This window comes from Tamandua tetradactyla, chromosome 9 (assembly GCF_023851605.1).
Source record: "Tamandua tetradactyla isolate mTamTet1 chromosome 9, mTamTet1.pri, whole genome shotgun sequence".
In the NCBI taxonomy this organism is placed as follows: Eukaryota; Metazoa; Chordata; class Mammalia; order Pilosa; family Myrmecophagidae; genus Tamandua; species Tamandua tetradactyla.
Window position 1 is genome coordinate 107,697,594 of NC_135335.1, and position 20,437 is coordinate 107,718,030.

At 37.4% G+C, this 20,437-nt stretch overlaps 1 protein-coding gene and 1 long non-coding RNA gene across 5 annotated transcripts in view; one reads left to right on the plus strand and one right to left on the minus strand.

Annotated features, from left to right (window-relative positions):
* The window catches only part of LOC143647348 (uncharacterized), a 48,234-nt gene extending 40,914 nt beyond the window's left edge, over window positions 1-7,320 (plus strand). The window contains exon 3 of the long non-coding RNA XR_013157992.1: window positions 7,197-7,320. This is a non-coding gene — a long non-coding RNA (uncharacterized LOC143647348). The remainder of the gene's footprint in view (window positions 1-7,196) is intronic.
* DEPDC1B (DEP domain containing 1B) overlaps window positions 1-20,229 on the minus strand; it is a 109,284-nt gene extending 89,055 nt beyond the window's left edge. For 3 of the 4 annotated variants that reach the window (XR_013157988.1, XM_077117238.1, XM_077117236.1), the window contains exons 1-2: window positions 20,123-20,229; window positions 9,079-9,344 (exon numbers count right to left, since the gene is read on the minus strand). Coding sequence is in view for 3 of the 4 variants with exons in the window: in XM_077117238.1 (XP_076973353.1) it covers window positions 9,079-9,344; window positions 20,123-20,170 (314 nt within the window). In the remaining variant the exon portion in view is untranslated. Of the gene's footprint in view, window positions 1-9,078; window positions 9,345-10,607; window positions 10,671-20,122 lie in introns of all 4 variants that reach the window. The other variant, XM_077117237.1, reaches the window with a different exon arrangement.
* Between the last annotated feature and the right edge of the window lie 208 nt (window positions 20,230-20,437).

The following is a 20,437-nucleotide window of genomic DNA, read 5'->3' on the forward strand; positions in this document are numbered from 1 at the left end:
ACAATTACACGCCAAAGCTAGTCTCAGCAATGAGGGCAAATCAAAGGTTAGGTATTAGGTTCCACACCAGGGGATCACCATCCTGCTACAGATCTACAACAGGCCGAACACTTTTCTCTTTAAATATTTCCAATTATCATGATACATACTTTCATTTTTATTTAACCCCAATTAGATTTAAATAATCCTATATAATTGTCTGTTCACATACATAGAATATACTCAATGATCAGCGGGTTTTGTTTAAACTTTTTAAAGAGAAAACTGTTTGGTCTACTGAGGATGAAATAACCACCCTGTCCGCCCCTCAAAGCTTTCATGAAGATCAATTGAGATCATGGATGTGAAACTGCTTCCTAAACTGAAATTTCTTATGAGATAATGTAATTGGTTCTCTTTCTCTATCAGAAGGCTACAACCATGAAGCTCTGTTAGATCAGATGAGAGCGTCTGGTTCAATTATGAGGATCCTTCAATCAAATCTAAAATTGGCTTCACCAAAAACAAATCTGGGACTCTTTTTAGACATCAGTATCAGTAACAGGAAAGATGTGATTAGACAAACAGCTCTAGCACTTCTTTGCAATATCTCCTCTGATAATTATGGACATTCAAATTTAGGATCTTCCCTTCCTTTTTTACACACTAAATTTCATTATGGGCCATGATGGTGGCTTAGTGAGGTGTGGGATTTAGCTCATCCTCCAGAGCAGCTAATAAATAGGCAGGAGCAGTACAGAACAACTGCTGGGGCCACGTCAGTGACCGGACACACAGCATACCCCAATCTGGACCAGCTGGACCAGCTGTAAGCCCACCCAGAACCATGAGTCCCCCAAACTATGGCAGCTGGTGCCCCTCCCCCACAGCCTGCTTCCCAGAGGGGAAAGGAAAGAGTTTACCAGCAGCAAGGTGTGAGTGCAACCAAACTTCAATTGTAGAATTAACTAACAAATTCTGACTACTAAAAATAGGCCCCCAGCTCAGCTGAACCTCGAGTAAAATGGAGGTCGCTGGTTTTGCCCCAGCACAGAGGGAGCAGCGCTGATGGAGAAAGGAAAAAAAAAAACAGAGGTTTTTTTCATTTGAAAAGGCCTGGGCCCTGAAGGAAAGGAGGGGGCACATAGGACCTGGAGATACACAGAGGAACGTACCAACTTTAGCTCTTGATTGGCAAACCCGAGGAATGGGGGTCCTGCTCTGAAAAGGACTTCTCTCTTTCATTTTGGTGGCTGTGTTTCTATGGCTTGACTGCTCTTTGGATATAGCCGCAAGGCTTCTTGGGCTCCACTGCCCCAGGCATAGGCAGAATTCAGCTTGTTTGAGTGTTTGTCTGGAGCCTGTGCTTCCCCAGGAGAGGGGTGGGGCCCAACTCAGGTGGAATCCTTCCCTCAAGGAGTTCAGACCCCAGGGTCAGGAAAAGTGAAGCAATTAAAACCAGACTACAACCTCTGTCTCCCTCACACCGCCAGCAGGGAGAGTCTGCTCAACAAATTTAAGATGATAGAAATCATATAAAACACTTTCTCAGATCACAAAGAAATGAAATTGGAAATCAATAATAGGCAGAGGGCCAGAAAATTCACAAATACATGGAGGCTCAACAACACACTCTTAAACCAGTGGATCAAGGAAAAAATGACAAGAGAAATCGGTAAATATCTTGAGGCAAGTGAAAATGAAAACACGACATACCAAAATTTATGGAATGCAGCAAAGGCAGTGCTAAGAGGGAAATTGAATATCAGAAAAGAAGAGCAAAAATCGAGGAATTAACTATCTACTTGGAAGAACTAGAGAAAGAATACAAACTAACCCAAAGCAAGCATAAGGAAAGAAATAATGAAGATTAGAGCAGAAATAAAGGAAATTGAGAACATGAAAATAATCAAGAAATCAACAAAACCAGAAGTTGGTTCTATGAGAAAATCAATAGGATTGATGGACCCTTAGTGAGGTTGACAAAAAGAAGAAAGGATGCAAATAAATAAGATCAGAAATGGAAGAGGAGACATAACCACTGATCCCACAGAAATAAAGTAATGAGAGGATACTATTAATAATGCTATGCTAATAAACTCAACATAAGAAAATTAATTAATGTAATATACCATTATCAACAAATCAAAGAAGAAAAAACACATGATCACCTTGATTGAAGTAGAAAAGGCATTTGACAAAATTCAACATCCTTTCCTATTGAAAACATTTCAAAGGATAGGAATAGAAGAGAACTTCCTCAGCATGATAAAGGGAATATATGAAAAACCCACAGCTAACATCCTCAATGGGAAAAAACTGAAAACTTTCCCCCTAAGATCAGGAACAAGACAAGGATGTCCACTATCACCATTGTTATTCAATCATTGTGTTGGAAGTTCTAGCCAGAGCAATTAGACAAGAAAAAGAAATACAAGGCATCAAAACTGAAAAGGAAGAAGTAAAACTCTGTTTTACTGTTCACAGATGATATGATACCACATGTCAAAAACCCCAAAAATTCCACAGCAAAACTATTAGAGCTAATAAATGACTATAGCAAAGTGGCAGGTTACAACATCAACACTCAAAAATCTGTAGTGTTTCTACACACTAGTAATGAAAAATCTGAGGGGGAAATCATGAAAAAAAAATCCATTTACAATTGCAACCAAAAGAATAAAATATTTAGGAATAAATTTAACTAAAGAGACAAAAGACCTATACAGAGAAAACTATAAGAAATTGCTTAAAAGAAATCACAGAAGACCTAAATAAATGGAAGGGCATATCATGTTCATGGATTGGAAGACTAAATATAATTAAGATGTCAATTTTACCTAAATTGATTTACAGATTCAATGCAATACCAATTAAAATCCCCAAAACTTACTTTTCAGAAATAGAAAAGCCAATGACCAAATTTATCTAGAAGGGCAGGGTGCTCCGAATACCTAAAAGTATCCTGAGAAAGAAAAATGAAGTTGGAGGTCTCACACTACCTGACTTTAAGGCATATTACAAAACTACAGTGGTCAAAACAGCATGGTACTGGCATAAAGATAGATATACTGGCCAATGGAATCAAATAGAGTGTTCAGATATAGACCCTCTCATCTATGGACAATTGATCTTCAAAAAGTCAGTTAAGTCAATTCACCTGGCACAGAACAGTCTCTTCAATAAATGGTGCCTAGAGCACTCAATATCCACATGCAAAAGAATGAAAGAGGCACCATATCTCACACCCTATGCAAAAATTAACTGAAAATGGATCAAAGACCTAAACATTAGATCTAAGACCATAAAACTATTAGAATAAAATGTAGGGAATTATCTTATAAATCTTATAATAGGAGATGGTTTCCTAGACATTACACCCAAAGCACGAGCATTGAAGAAATAAATAGGAACACCTCAAAATTAAACACTTTTGTGCATCAAAGAACTTCATCAAGAAAGCAAAAAGACAGCCTACACAATGGGAAACAATATTTGGAAACGATATATCAGATAAAGGTCTAGTATCCAGAATATATAAAGAGATTGTTCAACTCAACAACAAAAAGACAGACAACCCAATTACAAAATGGGCAAAAGACTTGAACAGACACTTCTCAGAAGAGGAAATCAAACAGCCAAAAGGCACATGAAAAGATGCTCAACTTTCCTGGCTAATAGGGAAATGCAAATCAAAACCACAATGAGATATCATCACACACCCAACAGAATGGCCATTATCAATAAAACAACAAGTGCTGGAGAGGATGTGGAAAGAGAGACTCACTTATCCACTATTGGTGGGAATGTCAAATGGTACTACTGCTGTGGAAGGCAGTTTAGTGATTCCTCAGGAAGCTAAGTATAGAATTGACATATGACCCAGCAATACCATTGCTAGGTATCTAAACAGATGACATGAGGGCAAAGACACAAATGGACATTTGCACACCAATGTTTATAGCAGCATTATTTACAATTGCCAATAGATGGAAACAGCCCAAATGTCCATCAACAGACAGTGGCTAAACAAGCTGTGGTATATACATACAATGGAATATTATGCAGCTGTAAGACAGAATAAAGGTATGAAGCATGTGCAACATGGATGGACCTTAGGACATTATGCTGAGTGAGATTAGCCAGAAACAAAAAGACAAATACTGAATGGTCTCACCGATATGAACTAACATTAATGAATGAACTTGGATAATTTCAGTTAAGAACAGAGGTCATCAGGAGATAGAAATAGGGTAGATATTGGGTAACTGGAGCTGAAGGGATACAGATTGTGCAACAGGACTGATTGTAAAAATTCAGAAATGGATAGCACAATATTACCTAACTGTAATACAATAATGTTAGAACACCGAATGAAGCTGAATGTGAGAATGATAGAGGGAGGAGGCCTGGGGGCACAAATGAAATCAGAAGGAAAGATACACAATAAAGACTGAGATGGCATAATCTAAGAATGCCTAGAGTGTGTAATGATAGCAACCAAATGTACAAATTTTAAAATGTTTTGCATGAGGAAGAACAAAGGAATATCAATAATGCAGGGTGCTGAAAATAGATGGTAATCAGTATTTTAAATTTTTAACTTATGTGTGAGACTAAAGCAAAAAATGTTTATTTGGGGCAAAATTTATATTTCAACTAGTACATTTCCTAATATAACTTATGTGGGCAGCTTAACTGAACATCATTAAGTACATGGAACCTTCAGTAGGGCATGAGATTTTGTAGGTTTGTCAACAGTGATGCCTTGATAAATCCCAGAAGGATTTGAACAGTGAATAAAAAAGTACTCATAAAGTTCCTTTGGGGGAATGGTGAGAAAGGGGGAAAATTCAACTTCCCCAAGTAGAGAATTCTTGATATTCTCATAAGCAGTTGGGACAACCAAAGCAATAGGCTCAGCTGCCAATCTCGGGGTTTGTTCATAAGAAACTTAACCCCACAAAGGATAGGCTAAGCCAACTTAAAATTAGGCCTAAGAATCACCCCCCACCCCAAGAGAACCTCTTTTGGTGCTCAGATGTGGCTTCTCTCTCTCAGCCAACATGATAAGCAAACACAGTGCCCTCCCCCTCTCTACATGGGTCATGACTCCCAGGGGTGTGGACTTTTCAGGCAATGTGGGACAGAAATCCTAGAATGAGCTGGGACTCAGCACCAAGGGATTGAGAAAACCTTCTCGACTGAAAAGGGGAAGAGAGAAATGAGACAAAATAAAGTATTAATGGCTGAGAGATTCCAAACAGTCGAGAGGTTATCCTGGAGGTTATTCTTACACATTAAATAGATATCACCTTTTTAGTTAAGGCAACAGAGAGACTGGAGGGAACTGCCTAAAAATGTAGAGCTGTGTTCCAGTAGTCATGGAACACATGACTTTCCAAAGTCAAAGTTTTACTTTACCTATCTTACAGACAGATGAGTAAAACATATGGATTAAAAATAAATAAATAACTACAAATTTAAGTTCACACATATGTTTTTTTTGTCATACAAAATCGTACAAAAGGTACAAAATTGTACACTGCATATGTGCAGTGCATCTGAGATGACAGCCAAAGTCAGGCAGGCGCTCATGCTGACCAGAAGATTCTGCTGCTGTCAGCTTGTGTGGGATCAGGTGCGAGTATAGCACGTCAGGTGTGATAATGTATCAGATATCGTATCAGTATATTGTCTTACGTTTGTGATGAAGATCATGACTGTGGCTAAGATATTAAAATTTTCTGTGCTTTACTGAAATGTTTCTGTGCAGTCACAAGCAAAGACAGAATTGCATACTGAGATCAAATGTCTGCAACTGCCATTTTTAACCCTAGATTTCTGAGTTGAAAGAGCAAAGCATTTAGTTGTTAAGAATATGTATAATAGGTGTTATGAATATGAACTTATAAAATAAAGGAATGCCATTAAAATAAAAATAAATAAATAAATAAATAAATAAATAACAAGGGGAACAAATGGTAAAATAAATTTAGTAGATTGAAATGCTAGTGATCAGTGAAAGGGAGGGGTAAGCAGTATGGTATGTACGAATTTTTTTCTGTTTTCTTTTTATTTCATTTTTCTGAATTGATGCAAATGTTCTAAGAAATGATCACGATGAAGAATATACAACTATGTAATTAAAAATGAATGTTTAGAGAGAGCAGAAAATGATGACAGAATGAGAGCTGTGAGATAAAAAAAATGTTTATATTGCATGTTGATTGGTTTTATTAATAAAATTTTTTTAAGTATAAATAAAAATTTCATTATGTCCTTCCTTTTCCTATATTTAACTCCTCTTTGATTCCTAAGAAAAAAAAATGGCTAACAAATGTAAATGCATTCACACAGTAAATATAGCATACGTTTGTTAAACTTGAAATAACATTTAACACTTTAAAAAATAAAAGCTATCTCACCATCTTTGCTATAAAATTCCCATTTGTATATAATAAATCACTCTCTCTTTAAAAACTATAATATAGAGACTTTATATTTCATGTAGCCTTCTCTATATTAGGTCCTTCTTTAACTCACAGACTAGGAACCCACTGATATTTAAGTAAGTAGTTAGGCTGATTATGTTTACTCTACTTCTTTTGTTTGAGAAGAATTTCTTGAAGAAGAGAACTGATCAATTAATATGCACTACATAGAGTGTATTACAAGCTCTGTGAACTCATAAACATGTGTTGACTACACCAAATGTTTCTTTGTAATTCTGTGTGCTTTCTCATTCACTCGGTAATTTATTCGTGAGCCTCAGTCAACCTCACATTTCAGAAAGGACATATTCTTGCAAGCCACAAAATCATAGACTTCAGAGACAGAGACCTGGATTCAAATCCTAACTTTCAAACTACTAGCCATGTGACTTTGGGCAAGTTAGCAATTTTGACCTCATTAATAACCTAATCTTTAAAATTAGGATAATACTACTTACATTTACAGGTGATGAGTCAAATGATCAATCATGTGATAAGCATGGCCCATTATAGCTGCTCTAGAATAGTAGTTCCTTTTTTCCCAGCAAGAACTCCTCTCTGTTGTCCCTTCCAGTATTCTAGATATTACTTGTGAAGTTCCTCTTACATAAACCATGATATTTAGAAGCATGTTCCTGAATTTCTTACCTTGTTGATTCTTCATCTACTTTCAAATCTAACCTTCCTCTCACTCATCATTTTCCACCTCTGCTTTCATTATAGCTTGGCAGTTTGTACTATTCAACTAGGGAGAGCAGATGGAGATGAAACAGGCATGGGAACACAGCTCGGCTCTTTCCCGTGGCACTAGCATGGAATGGTGATCATCTGGAGCATCAATTCAGAAGCCTGCATTTGTACAACAGCAGGCTGCACACTCATTAGCTCACTCCCAATTCAAGGCATGTGCAACCTAAATGATTCATATATCTAAACAGATTTCATTACAGACTAATCTGAGCAACTGGCAAATGTCAATGGTTAATTTACAGAACTTCCACTCCAGAAAATGCAATGCTATAATGAGTTTTCAGGTGGCAAATAATGAAAGAAAATACTACTCTCTTTATGACTCACAAGTTTTCTACAGAGAAACTAGAGGAAAAAAATCATTATTTACTGAAGGAATTTAACCTGTCTTGTATACCCTATTTTTTAAAGGCGGGGTAATTAAGACTTAGTATTGAGTGAAACATGTTTTCATGGTCAGCACTCTGTGGCGGGCTCCCAGTGCATACTCCTATTTTACTTTCCTGAGGACTCACAAAGCCTCACAGAACTCAATGGCAAGTACTCTGTTGAAGGTCACAACAGAGCAGATTGGAAATTACTCATTCAGACAATCTTTTAGGAGAGTTCTGACTAAATTGTGATTAGAGTATAAGCAACTAAGAGTTTCCCAAGAGAAATTAACACTTACTTAAGAGTCCCAAAAAAATGTGGCATATGGAATCAGGGATAAGAATTTCTACTGCAGAAAATAAGCACTTTGGTCCCAGAATAGACTGAAATCACCTAAGATCCTAAGTAAAAATTGGATTAGCACAGCCGGAAACACTGCCAACTCATTGCCCAGATGACAATCTTCATATCTAGAAGTCAAAGATAACTTGTGAAAGTCCATAAGGGAATTATATTTTAAACATACAGCAATGTCTGTCTCCTTAGCCCTCGGTGCTTGTGACCACAACTATCCCTCCCTGCTGCCCTTCTCAGCAGATAGTTCAAGTAGCTGCCAAAGTCACAGTTTAGGTAGGCAACAGCCAGGTTTTCTCTGCTCAAGCCATGTGTCTCAGTGAACCCAAGATGCCCCTACATTTTGTTGTAATAACCTTATTATTTTCTGTTGAAGTAAAAGAGAGTGAATATTAACAGTGCGTATGCTCCATTTTTTCTTTTAATCCCACAACAACTCAACAAAAGAGGAATTCTACAATTCTTCTTTTCTGGATTTGTGTGACTTCATTCCTCTTTAGCCTTCTCCAATCCCCTTCCTTTTAGATAGGTCTCCTCTACCTCTAGCAATAAAGCAGCCTAGCATGCAGTGAGAAGAAGGGAAGCAAAGTAGAGAGCCATCCATTTTTCCTCGGATTATCTGGTGGTTTAGTGTCCACACATCATAAAATAGCACTAAAATATGAACAAAAACAACAGGGGAAAGTATACCTGCATTGTAAGGTTAATCTGAGATAACAGGGAATTATTAGCACAATTCTTTATATGGACCATGAGCGCAATTTGAAGATCAGACACAATCTGACACTAACTCCAAGTATACACCTCCTTATTGCCCAGAAAGGCTCAACCCAGATTTACTGCATTGGCTTTTCAGATCCTCTAAGGGGAGTACTAAGTTATAGTACCCATCCTCCCAGATATGCAACAGGCATGAAAAGATTTTTTTACTGAATAATCATTGCAACAAAAGACTGCTCTGAGGTGCTCTATGGAGCCAACAAGAGTGGCAGTTTACTTCAACAACACACTCAAATAGAACCATCATTCCAATGGCATGATGTTCTTTTACATCAGGAAGTTTCAACAGACTTCACCAGATTCACTAATCCTCCCAGTACCTATTTGTGTTCACATGTTAAACAGTTACCTGTACAAATGGCGGTTGTCTTCAAAATCTTCCTGACCCCATTTTCCCTTGACGTCTTCAATTACATGATTCTTTAGGAATTTTTTTAGCAGCTGGACAGTTTGTTTGCGGGTCACTTCAGGGCCAAAGTTCTGACTGCACCTCAGCAGCTCATGCAGCCAATCCACAGCTTCAGCCGCTGTGAAGCAATGTTCGTAACTTTTGAAACGACAGCGATGCTTCCTCAATGGCATCCTAGCACGAAAAAGCTCAACTGTTTCATTCCACTTGGGGAAAAAAAAAAGAGAAAGATATTTTTAATCTAATGATTTTTTAACGGTTATAACAGTCCAAATATTTAAGGCAATGAATGTAATTTTTCCATTTGAAAGACTATCTTAACAAATGGGGCCTTGAAAATTTATTTATAGCCTTCAAACTCTAAAGAAATTGCAATTCTTTAAAGACAGTACATCATTCATTAGAGAAATATCTATTGGGGACATTGCCATCAAGTTGTCCTATTCTATGAACTTAAGGATTTGTATGTAAGTGGAAAACATATGGTCATATATAATAGTTAAACTACACCCTGTACGTATTATTCACTTTTTGGAGCCCTTATGCTTAATATGACTTTACTTCATTCAGCAAATATTTATTGATTGCTTGTTACATCAAAGGCACTGCATGGGGAGATGAGGGGAGAGATACATTGGATTTGGTCCCTGATGACAAAGAGCTCAAGACAAGAAACCTTTTTAAATGACCAGTTTTCACTTGTATGCAAGCAAAGCAGTCTATAAGAATGACTACTAGATATTCCAATTAATATACATTAGTTTAAAACCACTTAATGATTCTAAGGCTCTTTTAAGCGTGGCATCTTCAAAAACACCACACAGATGCACTTCTTTGAGTAGCAGTTAGTGTTCAGGCTATGAAATCAAATATTTGAGTTCAAATGTCTGCTCTGCTACTTATCATCAGGGCACCTCACTGCAAAATCAAACCTCTATTTCTCCAGCTACAAAGCAGTACCCTCAACATAGGATTATTACAAAGATTAGACAAGATGTCAGTGAAATCTACCACAGTACCTACTGCGTAAGAAATAGTAAAATTTTAGCCATAACAGAATCATTGTTATTGTATTTTACTATCAAGGTGGATATGGCTGTTCAGAGTTTGAGCATGACCAGGAAAACCCCTAAATGGAGCCTCTAGAGAACAGGTTTTAGGGTGGCTTCAGTGTAGTAATACTTATCTGGGCTTCCATTTCCTCTTTTGTAAAATTAGGAATTGAGACTAAAAGAAAACAAGGCCCCTAAAGCTCTGAAAATGTTAAGATTTTATTAGTCAAAATCCATGGAAATTAAAATAGATGTGTTGTGGACACTCAGCCTACTAAGAAAGACTATACAATGTGCTAACTTGATAACAATATTAGATCCAGGGAATATATACTTATTGCTTCCATTCTGTTCAGGCATCTTTTTAAAAATGGATTTTGGATTACCAACTCACATTACAGTGCTGGCAATACTCACAGTGCAATGATCCTAACCTCGAACATAAAAATCACTATGTTCCTTTAGTAGAACCAGTAATGCCTGCAGAAGAGAAGATCATGAGGTTTGAAGTCTGACCTGGGTTCAAATACCAGCTCTGTCATTTACAGGTTGCTAGAACTTGGTGCATAGTAAACAATCAATAAACATTCAGTTTCCTTCTACTTCAAGATGCCAATGAGGGGTCAGACAAAAAACAAAAAGTACACTCTCTCAGATGTCACTTTCAAATAACTTCATGACAAAGCAACTTCATTCTCCTTATTTATGTGTCAAATTATATAAAGGAACAGGAAATCAGGAAGTAGAAAAGCCTAGAATAGGGGGCTGATTCATTCAGCACATACAGGAACCTTTATGGATATCACATTGACACATTCAGTAACCCACTGGTCAGCTGTTGGGGGTGAAAAGGGGCCTAGACATTGGATGTGCCAGAAAGCACTAGCTCTATGAAAACAATTAAACTCTTTCACAGCGTTATGCCAGAGACACCAAGGACATCTTCATAGATATTCCTCATATCACTCAGAATTACCCCAGCCCCAGAGTAAGGTCCTTGCTTTTAAAACACAAACATGTGAATAACTGCCTATTCTTTTTCCTCTGGAAACATATTCCAAAATTTTCTCTCCGTTGTGTCTCTGTATATAATTAATCTTCATAATAATCATCTCTCAGAATTTAAGGAATTTACCCCAAGTTACACTGCTAATAAGTGGTGGAACCAATTTGTATATTCCAATCTATAGCTTAAATCCCAAATCTGTGCTCTTTTACTACATACTGCTTTTCAATACAAAAATGTTAACAGAGAAATTTTTTTAAAGCAAGCTCTAGGAAAAAATCTAATAGGTATTTAATAAATGCCTGTTAAAGATATAATCTATTTTTATTTAGCCACTCTACTTTCAGGGCATCATCATATAGAAACAAAGGCATAAAACACACAAGATATAATTAAGGGGGAAAAAAGCTACAAAACAGTATGTATAATCTGCTTCTATTTTTCTCATGCTAGTATTTGCATATAAAAGGCTGAAAGAATATACAACAAACTGTTAAAGAAAAAAAAGGTAGGAATATGACAACTTTTACTCTGTGTTAATATATATCCACAACGTTTGAATTTTTTACAATGACTGTGTGCTGCTTCTGTCAGCAAGTTAAGGAACAGAATTTGCAGGTAAAAATTTAAAAATTACCTTTTTAAAATACCTTGGCAAATAATGTCTAGCTGTGTTCCACCCAGGTAATAAATATTTAATAATGATAAAGTATATCGTTTTCCTCCTGCCTCAATAGGATCAGGATATATATCATATTTTGCTTTTTTTCCCACTTAATTTTTATCTTGAACATTTTTTTCTTCTTTCATTTAATAAATATGCAATAAGTACCTACTATATCAAATACATATACCTCTCTATTTCACAGCATTCTGATTAAGAATATATCAAACTTCAATCAATTCTACCTCATAATATTAACACACTGTGGTATTTTAAGAACAGCCATTATAAAAGGGACCAGGAAACTTGGGCAGAAGTTTCTTTAGATATAAGAAAACTAAGAAGAATATTGTGTACCAAGTCCAAACCACCTCTCTTCAGTCGCTACATCACTTCCTGGACATGATGTTTTTAAATTCTGCAAAATACTTTCCCACCAAAAAAAAAAAAAAAGAAAAAAAAATCTAGACATCTATGTTTTCATGAGCATACCTAAATTAAATGAAATGTTTACCTACAGGCTTTCTTCCTACATAATTACTTCAGTATCTCTTTAGAAACCTAGATTTCCCACCAGTACTCAAAAGTCTAGAATAATGAAATCTCATAACCATTCTCTCTCACTTTTTCCCTTCAAATATATCACTTCACAAACTCTGAATCTTTTATTTCTCACCTCCTTTTCTATCAAGATTAGATTTTCTGATTTCACTTTTTTCCGTTGACTCTATTTCTGACCTCCAAGTATTCTTTATTCATATATACATATATATATGTGTGTGTGTGTGTGTGTGTATATATATATATACACACACACACAAAATTTTAACTAGAGATGTTTCAGGTTTACAGAACAATCATATAGAAAATACGGCATTCCCATATACTACTCCCTGCCCTCACACACAAAGACAGTTTTCCCCAATATTTAACACTCTGCATAGGTGTGTTACCGTTGTTACTACTGATGAAATATTATAATTGTACTATAAACTATAATCTATAATTTACAAAAAGTTTCAATGTTTTTGTTGTATAGTCCTGTGGGTGTTTAAATTTTTACCCTAGTAACATATACACAACATAAAACTTCTTCTTTTAACAACATCCAAATAGATAATTCAGTGGTGTTAACTGCATTCACAATGTCATATCATCATCACCACCACCCTTACCACAACAAAAAATTCATACCAATTTAACATTAACACCCCAAACAAAAAATTCATACCAATTAAACATTAACTTGCATTCCCTACCCTCACCCCAGACCCTAATAACCTATATTCTAGTTTCTGACTCTATGAATTTGTTTATTCTAATTATTTGATATTAGTAACATCACACAATATTTGTCTTTTTGTGTCTGGCTTATTTCACTCAACATAATGTTTTCAAGGTTCATCCATGCTGTTGCATGACTCAGAACTTCATTCTTCTTTGACGCTGAATAATATTCCATTATATTTATATAACAAATTTTGTTTATCTATTCATCAGTTGATGCACACTTGGGTTGCTTTCATCTTTTGGCAACTGGGAATAATGCTGCTATGAACATGGGTGTGAAAAATCTATTCGAGTCCCTGCTTTCAATTATTTTAGGTATATACCTAGAAGTGTGATCACCAGGTCATACAGTAATTCTATACTTAACTTGAGAGTATTCTTTGTAATTTTCCCTTCTGATCACCCTTTTCTTCCATGTCTCTCTTCACTATCCCTACTGCCCAACCACCTCCCCAACTAGGGTCCTGTTTTTCTTCTGCCTTTGATAGCTAAGCTTCTCAACCACACTAATTCCTGACTAAACAACAGCATACAAGAGGCAGAACTAGGGTTTGTACATGCAGGCACCCTAGACATGTCGCACAGTGCACAATACTGGTATTCAATAAGCACATGCTGATTGGTCTTTCACTTTTTCCACTTTTTTTTAACCATCTTCTTAGCCTCATGTAATTTAATTCTTCTCTGACTCCCAATCATGTCTTTCTCCTGCTCAAGTTCAAATATCTTTTTCTATTCTTATCCGTACAGATCTTTCTACTTTCATCTGATCCTGTTATAAGCTATGCTTCGAAATAAGTACAGATTTTAAAAGCTTTTCACTTCTAAAAATACAGACAAAAGCAAGCTATAGAGTAGGCCAAGGTATATCCAGAATTTTTAAAACAAAGCCAAGACTTGATTCAAGAAGAAAACAGATGATCCAATAGAAAAACGGAAAAAAACTTAAGCAGGCAATTCACTAAAAAAGATACCCAAATGTCCTAAAAACATATGTAAAGATGCCCAACTTTTATTAAACAGGGAAATGCAAAAGAAATCCACAATGTAAAACTACCATGTGCCCATCAGAATGGCTAAAATGAAAAAGATAGACAATATTAAGTATCATTAAGAATGGGAAGCAACTGAAACTTTCATACATTGCTGCAGGGAATAAAAAAATTGTTAAAACCACTTTGAAAAACAATTTGGCAGTATCAACAAAAGCTAAATGTATGCACACCTATGACCAAGCAACTGCACTCCTAGGTACACACCCAACAGAAATATGTGTATATACATGTTTACTAAAAGCACACTTTCATACTGCTCATTGGCACCACTACTCATAGTGGGTAAAAACAACTCAATGTCCATCAACATAAGAACAGATAAATTGTGATATATTCATCCAATGGAATGCTGTAGAATGAATATGAATGAAATATTGCTAACACAACATAGATGAATCTCAGAAGTATAATATTGACATGAAGTAGTCAGATATGAAAGAGTTAACACTATATGATTCCATTTACATAAAGTACCAACGCACATAAAACTAATCTATGGTATTAGAAGTCATGATAATGATATCTTTGCATACAGTAGAAACCAAGAAGAATCAGAGGGACTTCTGGGATGCTCGTAATGTTTTATTTCTTCACCTTGGTTTTGGTGATATGGATGTACCCACTTTGTGAAATTCAAGTTGTACTCTTATGATTTGTGCACTTTTCTGTATGCACAAGCTTTAAAAGCTAAAGATGAAAACACATATACACACACATGCACACAAATCAAAACCCTCCTTAAAAGTAATCCACAATTTCAGATTACAAACCTGAAAGTATAAATGTGAATTGACTGGTTTGGGTGGTAAACAGAATGTGGAAAGGTAAAGAAGTGTAGGAATTCAAACCCACTTCTGAATTATGAGTCTGGGGCACAACAATAATTGTGCCTCTGCATATTTAAATGGGATTCCATTGGGATCTGTGCCAAAGAAATCGATGTTTAGAAAATTAAATATCAAGGCTGGGCTGGAAATATGAAACTCAAAGAAAATGACAGGAGAGGTATTGTAGCAAAACATACTGCCACTAACAATGTGTGAGCCTACTGGCCTTACACTTTGGCCAGCACTAACCTTCTTTTTCATTTCTGCCAATGTACATACAAGAAATGAGATCTCCATGCTTGTTTACATTTTCCTGATTTCTTCATTTTTAGTCATTTTCACTTCTGCTGAGATTTGCCATTTTCTTTTTTTTTTTAATCAGTGTTAACTGTTTAAATCTAGAACGCAAGTGCATGGCAAGCAAGAATATCAGTCTATCTTATTAACTACAGTGTCCCACCATCTAGGACAGTGCCTAACACAAAGTACATGTTTTTGATAAATAGTACTGAACGAATAAACATAGAATGTTAATGCTTTTTCATATGTTATAAATATTTTCTCCCCTCCTATTAATTTGTTTATGCGGTCTCTAACTATACATGGTTTTGTTGTTACTGTTACATAGTTTTAAGGAAACAAATACATCTTTTTTTCTTTACAGCTTCAGAGTTTGCTCTCTTAATGAAGTTTCCCTCAATTGGAAGAATTTAAAATATTTTCCTACATTTTCTTTTAATATTTTAGAAGGTATTTTTTTTTAGATATTTGAATCTTTAACTGGAATTTTGCTATGGTGGGAAGTAAGGGCTCTAACTTTAACTTCTTCTACATGGAGAGCCAACTATGCCAATATCATTTATTAAATAAATCATCCATTTTTAACTGAATTGAAACATTAAGTTACCTTACATATTACCTTTTTTTAATCTGTTTCTGAATTCTCTTTTTTATTCCAATGAGCTATTTATTTATTCCTGTTTAATGCTATATTTTAGTTATTATAGTGAATTAATACTAAGTCTAAATATCTAGTAGGACAAGGCCCCTCTCTAGTTTTCTTTTTAATTTTTTTCTTTTTTTTTAGTTCTTGTACTTTTTTCCTTCTGTATGAACTTTCAATTAGTTGCATTTATTTCTCCCACCCAGAAAAAAAAATTCCATTAGGATTCTAGTCGGAATCACATTGATTTTTAACTGCTCTGTTGACAGTTTACTCTTACTTCATACTAGAAAATGTTTAATAAGATACCTTTATCAAAAGCTCCTACATCTTTTTAAAAAGAGAACTTAAAAACAGAATTTTGAATTTGTTTATTTAGATTTTCAATGACATTTTTCATTATCAAATACATTTACCTAATCGATGAGACATTTTAGAGGGAGATTTTCAAAGTCCAGAAAAGATCTTGCTTTGGGCTACTCTGCCCAAAAAAGAAAAATAATTGAGTTAGCTATCCTAAAATAATTTAGCAATATACTATTCTCAGTCACATTTAAGAAAGAAAACATCTTAGTCAACAAAGAACAAGATAGAGCTTGAAAATGATCTTTTTCATGACATATTACATTTGAAGCAATAATCTTTATAGCAAAGGGGATAAAGCAGATTTGTTTTGTGATTAAAACACATTCTTGTTTTACTTTCTTTAGACACCTAGTTAAAGGATAAAGAATCACACAACTGTTTTTGATAAACGTCACAAGCTAAACTACAGGATACAACACCTAGCTGTTGAAATGTGTTTCCTGTTCTTTTCTCCAGATTGCTTATTCCATTTTCTTCTTTAAGGCCAAAAGGATACAATACTGGCACTATCATGAGGACTACTGGTTTGGGAGTTCAGAAACAACCAAATTCTAGATCTATTTGCACTTGCCACATCCTAGCTGTGTGACCTTGATCAAATCAATTCACCTCTCTGAGCCTCATTGAAATGAGAGAATTGGACTAGATAATCTTTAGGATCCATTTTAACTCTCAGATTCAGTGACAGCTATGTCTTAAAAAGTTTACCAGTTGTAGCACATGATATAGATAACAGAAAAATCCAAAGGGTTGGTAAAAGTTCATTTTCTCACTCCTCACATAAATAATGAACTTTTTACACATGGGTTACAAAAATGAATGCTACTTTAGTGAAAATGAGTAAGTTGCTAATTAACTTCCATATTCATCAATAATTGATTTATAGAGCCCGTCATTACATTTTGTGTGTGTGTGTGTGATTACATTTTTAGCACAAAAGTACCTGATTCATAGAAATGTTATTTCAAGTAAGACTCTGGTCCTTCAGCAAACGGAGCTAAACATGCTCAAGGTAGTCAAATAAGCCATAAAAGGAGAAAGTAAGCAAAATAAAGGGATCTTCTAGACCTACTCTTTGTACACCAAAAGACTTTCCCAAACTTTCTATGAAGACAGATCAGGTTAAGATGATGTTGGGAGAAGAAAATGGTATCCTGGGGGCAGGGTAAGAAAAGGAGGGCTGGGCAGATAAAGTTTTTACTTGGTTAAACCTTTAATGCACAACTGAATTATACTTGAGGAAAACATTATCAATCACAGAATTAGTTACAGAAGAAAAGCACCTTTAATGATGACACTCAATCACAGATAAACCATGAATCCTTGCTTTTCAAATAAACGTGGTTATTGTTTTCTGTGCTTTCAAAACCATAGTTCAAGATCAAGTTTCTCAAATAGAGTGGGGCTAAGAACTTAACTGACTGCCTGGGAAATTATGGTGAAATTGAGATGTTTCATTAATTATCCAGATAATTTAATATTCTGCTTAACGTGATCAGTCTAACTTTGGCCTAAAGATCACTTTTGGAGAGCTGAAGACATACAGAGATTCAGAGTGCTTTTCTTTATAAACTCCTTTGGTAATATTTCAATGTACCTCAGAATCTAGCCGTGCCTTACACAAAGGCACTCTATACCATCAATTGAATCCATGAAAAGAGGTATCTCATGCAATTCTGTGAATGTGAGACTTAAAAACAGTTCCAATTATGACAATTTATTTTTTTCATTTAAGGCAGGAAGCAAAAAACCTACCACAAACACCCAGAATGATTCATTCATTCTTTTAAAATTAACAAATATAAATTCATATCACCCCAAGATCCCTCTATGTTTCCCTTGCATGATTGCTGTGAATAAATTTGGGAGAGGGGAGGTTGAAGGTGGATAGGGAAGGCATAGAAGAAGGGTAGTGTGTTATTTTTCCTCCCCAAAGTGAAAATTTTTCCTAGACTCTGATAAGGCACAAGCTTCTATTTCATGCCTAAACTTAGACCACTAACACCCTGACCCTAGATGGTTTTCAATAGTGAAGGAGAAGCATATATGAGAGCTCCCTTCAAAAAACCCTATTTGTTCCCTATTACCACCATCCATATGTCTTAGAGGCCAGCCGAAAAGAAAACCTTAATTTATATTTGCTGAATTTTTTTCAAATGTATGAATCATTCTGGGTGTCTGTGCTAGACTGTTTGCAAAGATGAGTGCAGTAATTCCTCCTTCTTCTCGTCCTCTTCACACATCCCTCTCCAAAGTGACTATGCTACAACTCTCATATCAAAAAGTAGAACTGAATTTCTAGATTCTGTGACTTGTTTTAACCACTGAGATTGAAACAAAGGTACAAGCAGAGACCTCCTTGTGGCTCTGTTGGAACCATGAGACCACTATGAAGATGTCTGAGCTAGCTTGCTAGAGGCACATGTCCCAGTCGTCCTAAACAAGCATGTCAAGCTGCCATCTTGGCCCATCCAGCCCGAGTCGAGTCACCAGAAGACCATGGCACACGTGTGACCCCAACAGAAGAACCACTTGGATAAACCCAATCCAAACTGCTGACCCACAGACTCATTACCAAATAAAATGGTTAGTCTTAAGCCAAATGAACCAATGTCAGTGATTCCCCAAGTCCCCTGAAATCATACAAATTTCATGAGCATGTGGCACATGCACACACTTGTCTTTGGAGAGGATTTCATAATCTTTATCTGATTCTCAAAATTGTCTATGAGCCACATAAAAAAAAGTACAGAACCATCAGCCCCAACCATGATTTATGCCTCAGGAAGCTGCCCTTTTCAGCTTTGGCTTGACCCCACTCGCCATAGCAAGACTGGCTCTAGAAAGGAAAAAAAAAATCCTATTTACATTATTTTTTTGTCCCACCGTCCTCACCATTTCCACATGAGTCTGGTTGAGTGAGAGTTTATCCCTCTTGGGTGCTACCTTTTCCTGGATATCCATTAAGGAGCACAGATGTGGTCAGAAGTGGCAAGAGACCCAGGAGAAAGGTACCTTCTTCCCAAACTTCCACAGAAAACACTTTAAAATCCCTGCTCTGGCCATTACCAGACTGTCACCACTTAGTCCATTACGATAACCCATTTGACACAGGAACCACTACAGTTACCGCTCTAGAGCATAAGCAGATTTTGTACACCTCAGAACTCGACATACCAAAGCCTTCTCCCCGAAGAAGGACAGCACCCCGGACCAGGCTGGGCCAACCCCTCCTTTAGGTCGGTGCTGACGGAAATTCAGAAAAGCCAAGACTCGGTAACCCGGCCTGGGGGAATCCATCTCTGCTCTGGGCACAGTAAGAAAAGAACCCCTCAATTGTCCCCGCAAGTGTCCCTCGGGAAGGAGACTCGCCTGTCCGGACGGCGGTCAAGGGTGGGCGAGACAGGAACCGGGGCGGCGCCAAGGCGAGGGGCTGGGCTTCTCCCTCTCCCCGCCGCAGGCGTCCCAGGGCGGAAGACAAAGGGGGTCACCCTCCCCGCCAGCGCGTTAAATCCCGAGGCCCCGCGTTTTGCCGACAACGTGGCCAACGCCTCGGCGACGAAGCGGCACCTCCTCCTAAAGGGCCGGACTCCAGAGCGCGACGACCTTTCTCTTCAGGCATCGTCCGGCCCACGGCGGCCCCGCCGGAACACCACCAGCCTCCACACGCCGGCCCGGCCTGCCCTGGAGAAGCGACGACGCACAAGTGCGCTGTGGGTGGGCACGGTGCGGGCAGCGTGGGGCCGGCGCCTTCGCCCAGGGCCCCCGCACACTCACTCACCAACTTGGTGGCCCGGTACGGCCCCGGCCCCACGATGCGGTGCTCCATGGTCCGCACTCGGGCTACGAATGCGCCGCGGTAGCACCGATCCCCGGACGCGGCGGCGCTACAGTTTGAATCGCGAGCCTGAGAGTTCTGGGCGCTGATTGGACGCCGCGGAGGCACGTGACGGGAACTGGGCGTGGCGGCCGCGAAGTCGCCGAGAACCGCAGCTGGCGGAGGGACTTGCGGGGACGCAGGGCCGGGCCGGGTGCCCTCAGGGCTGTGGTGGAGGGAGTCGTGGGCGCAGACCCGTCTGGGGCCAAGTGTGCTGCC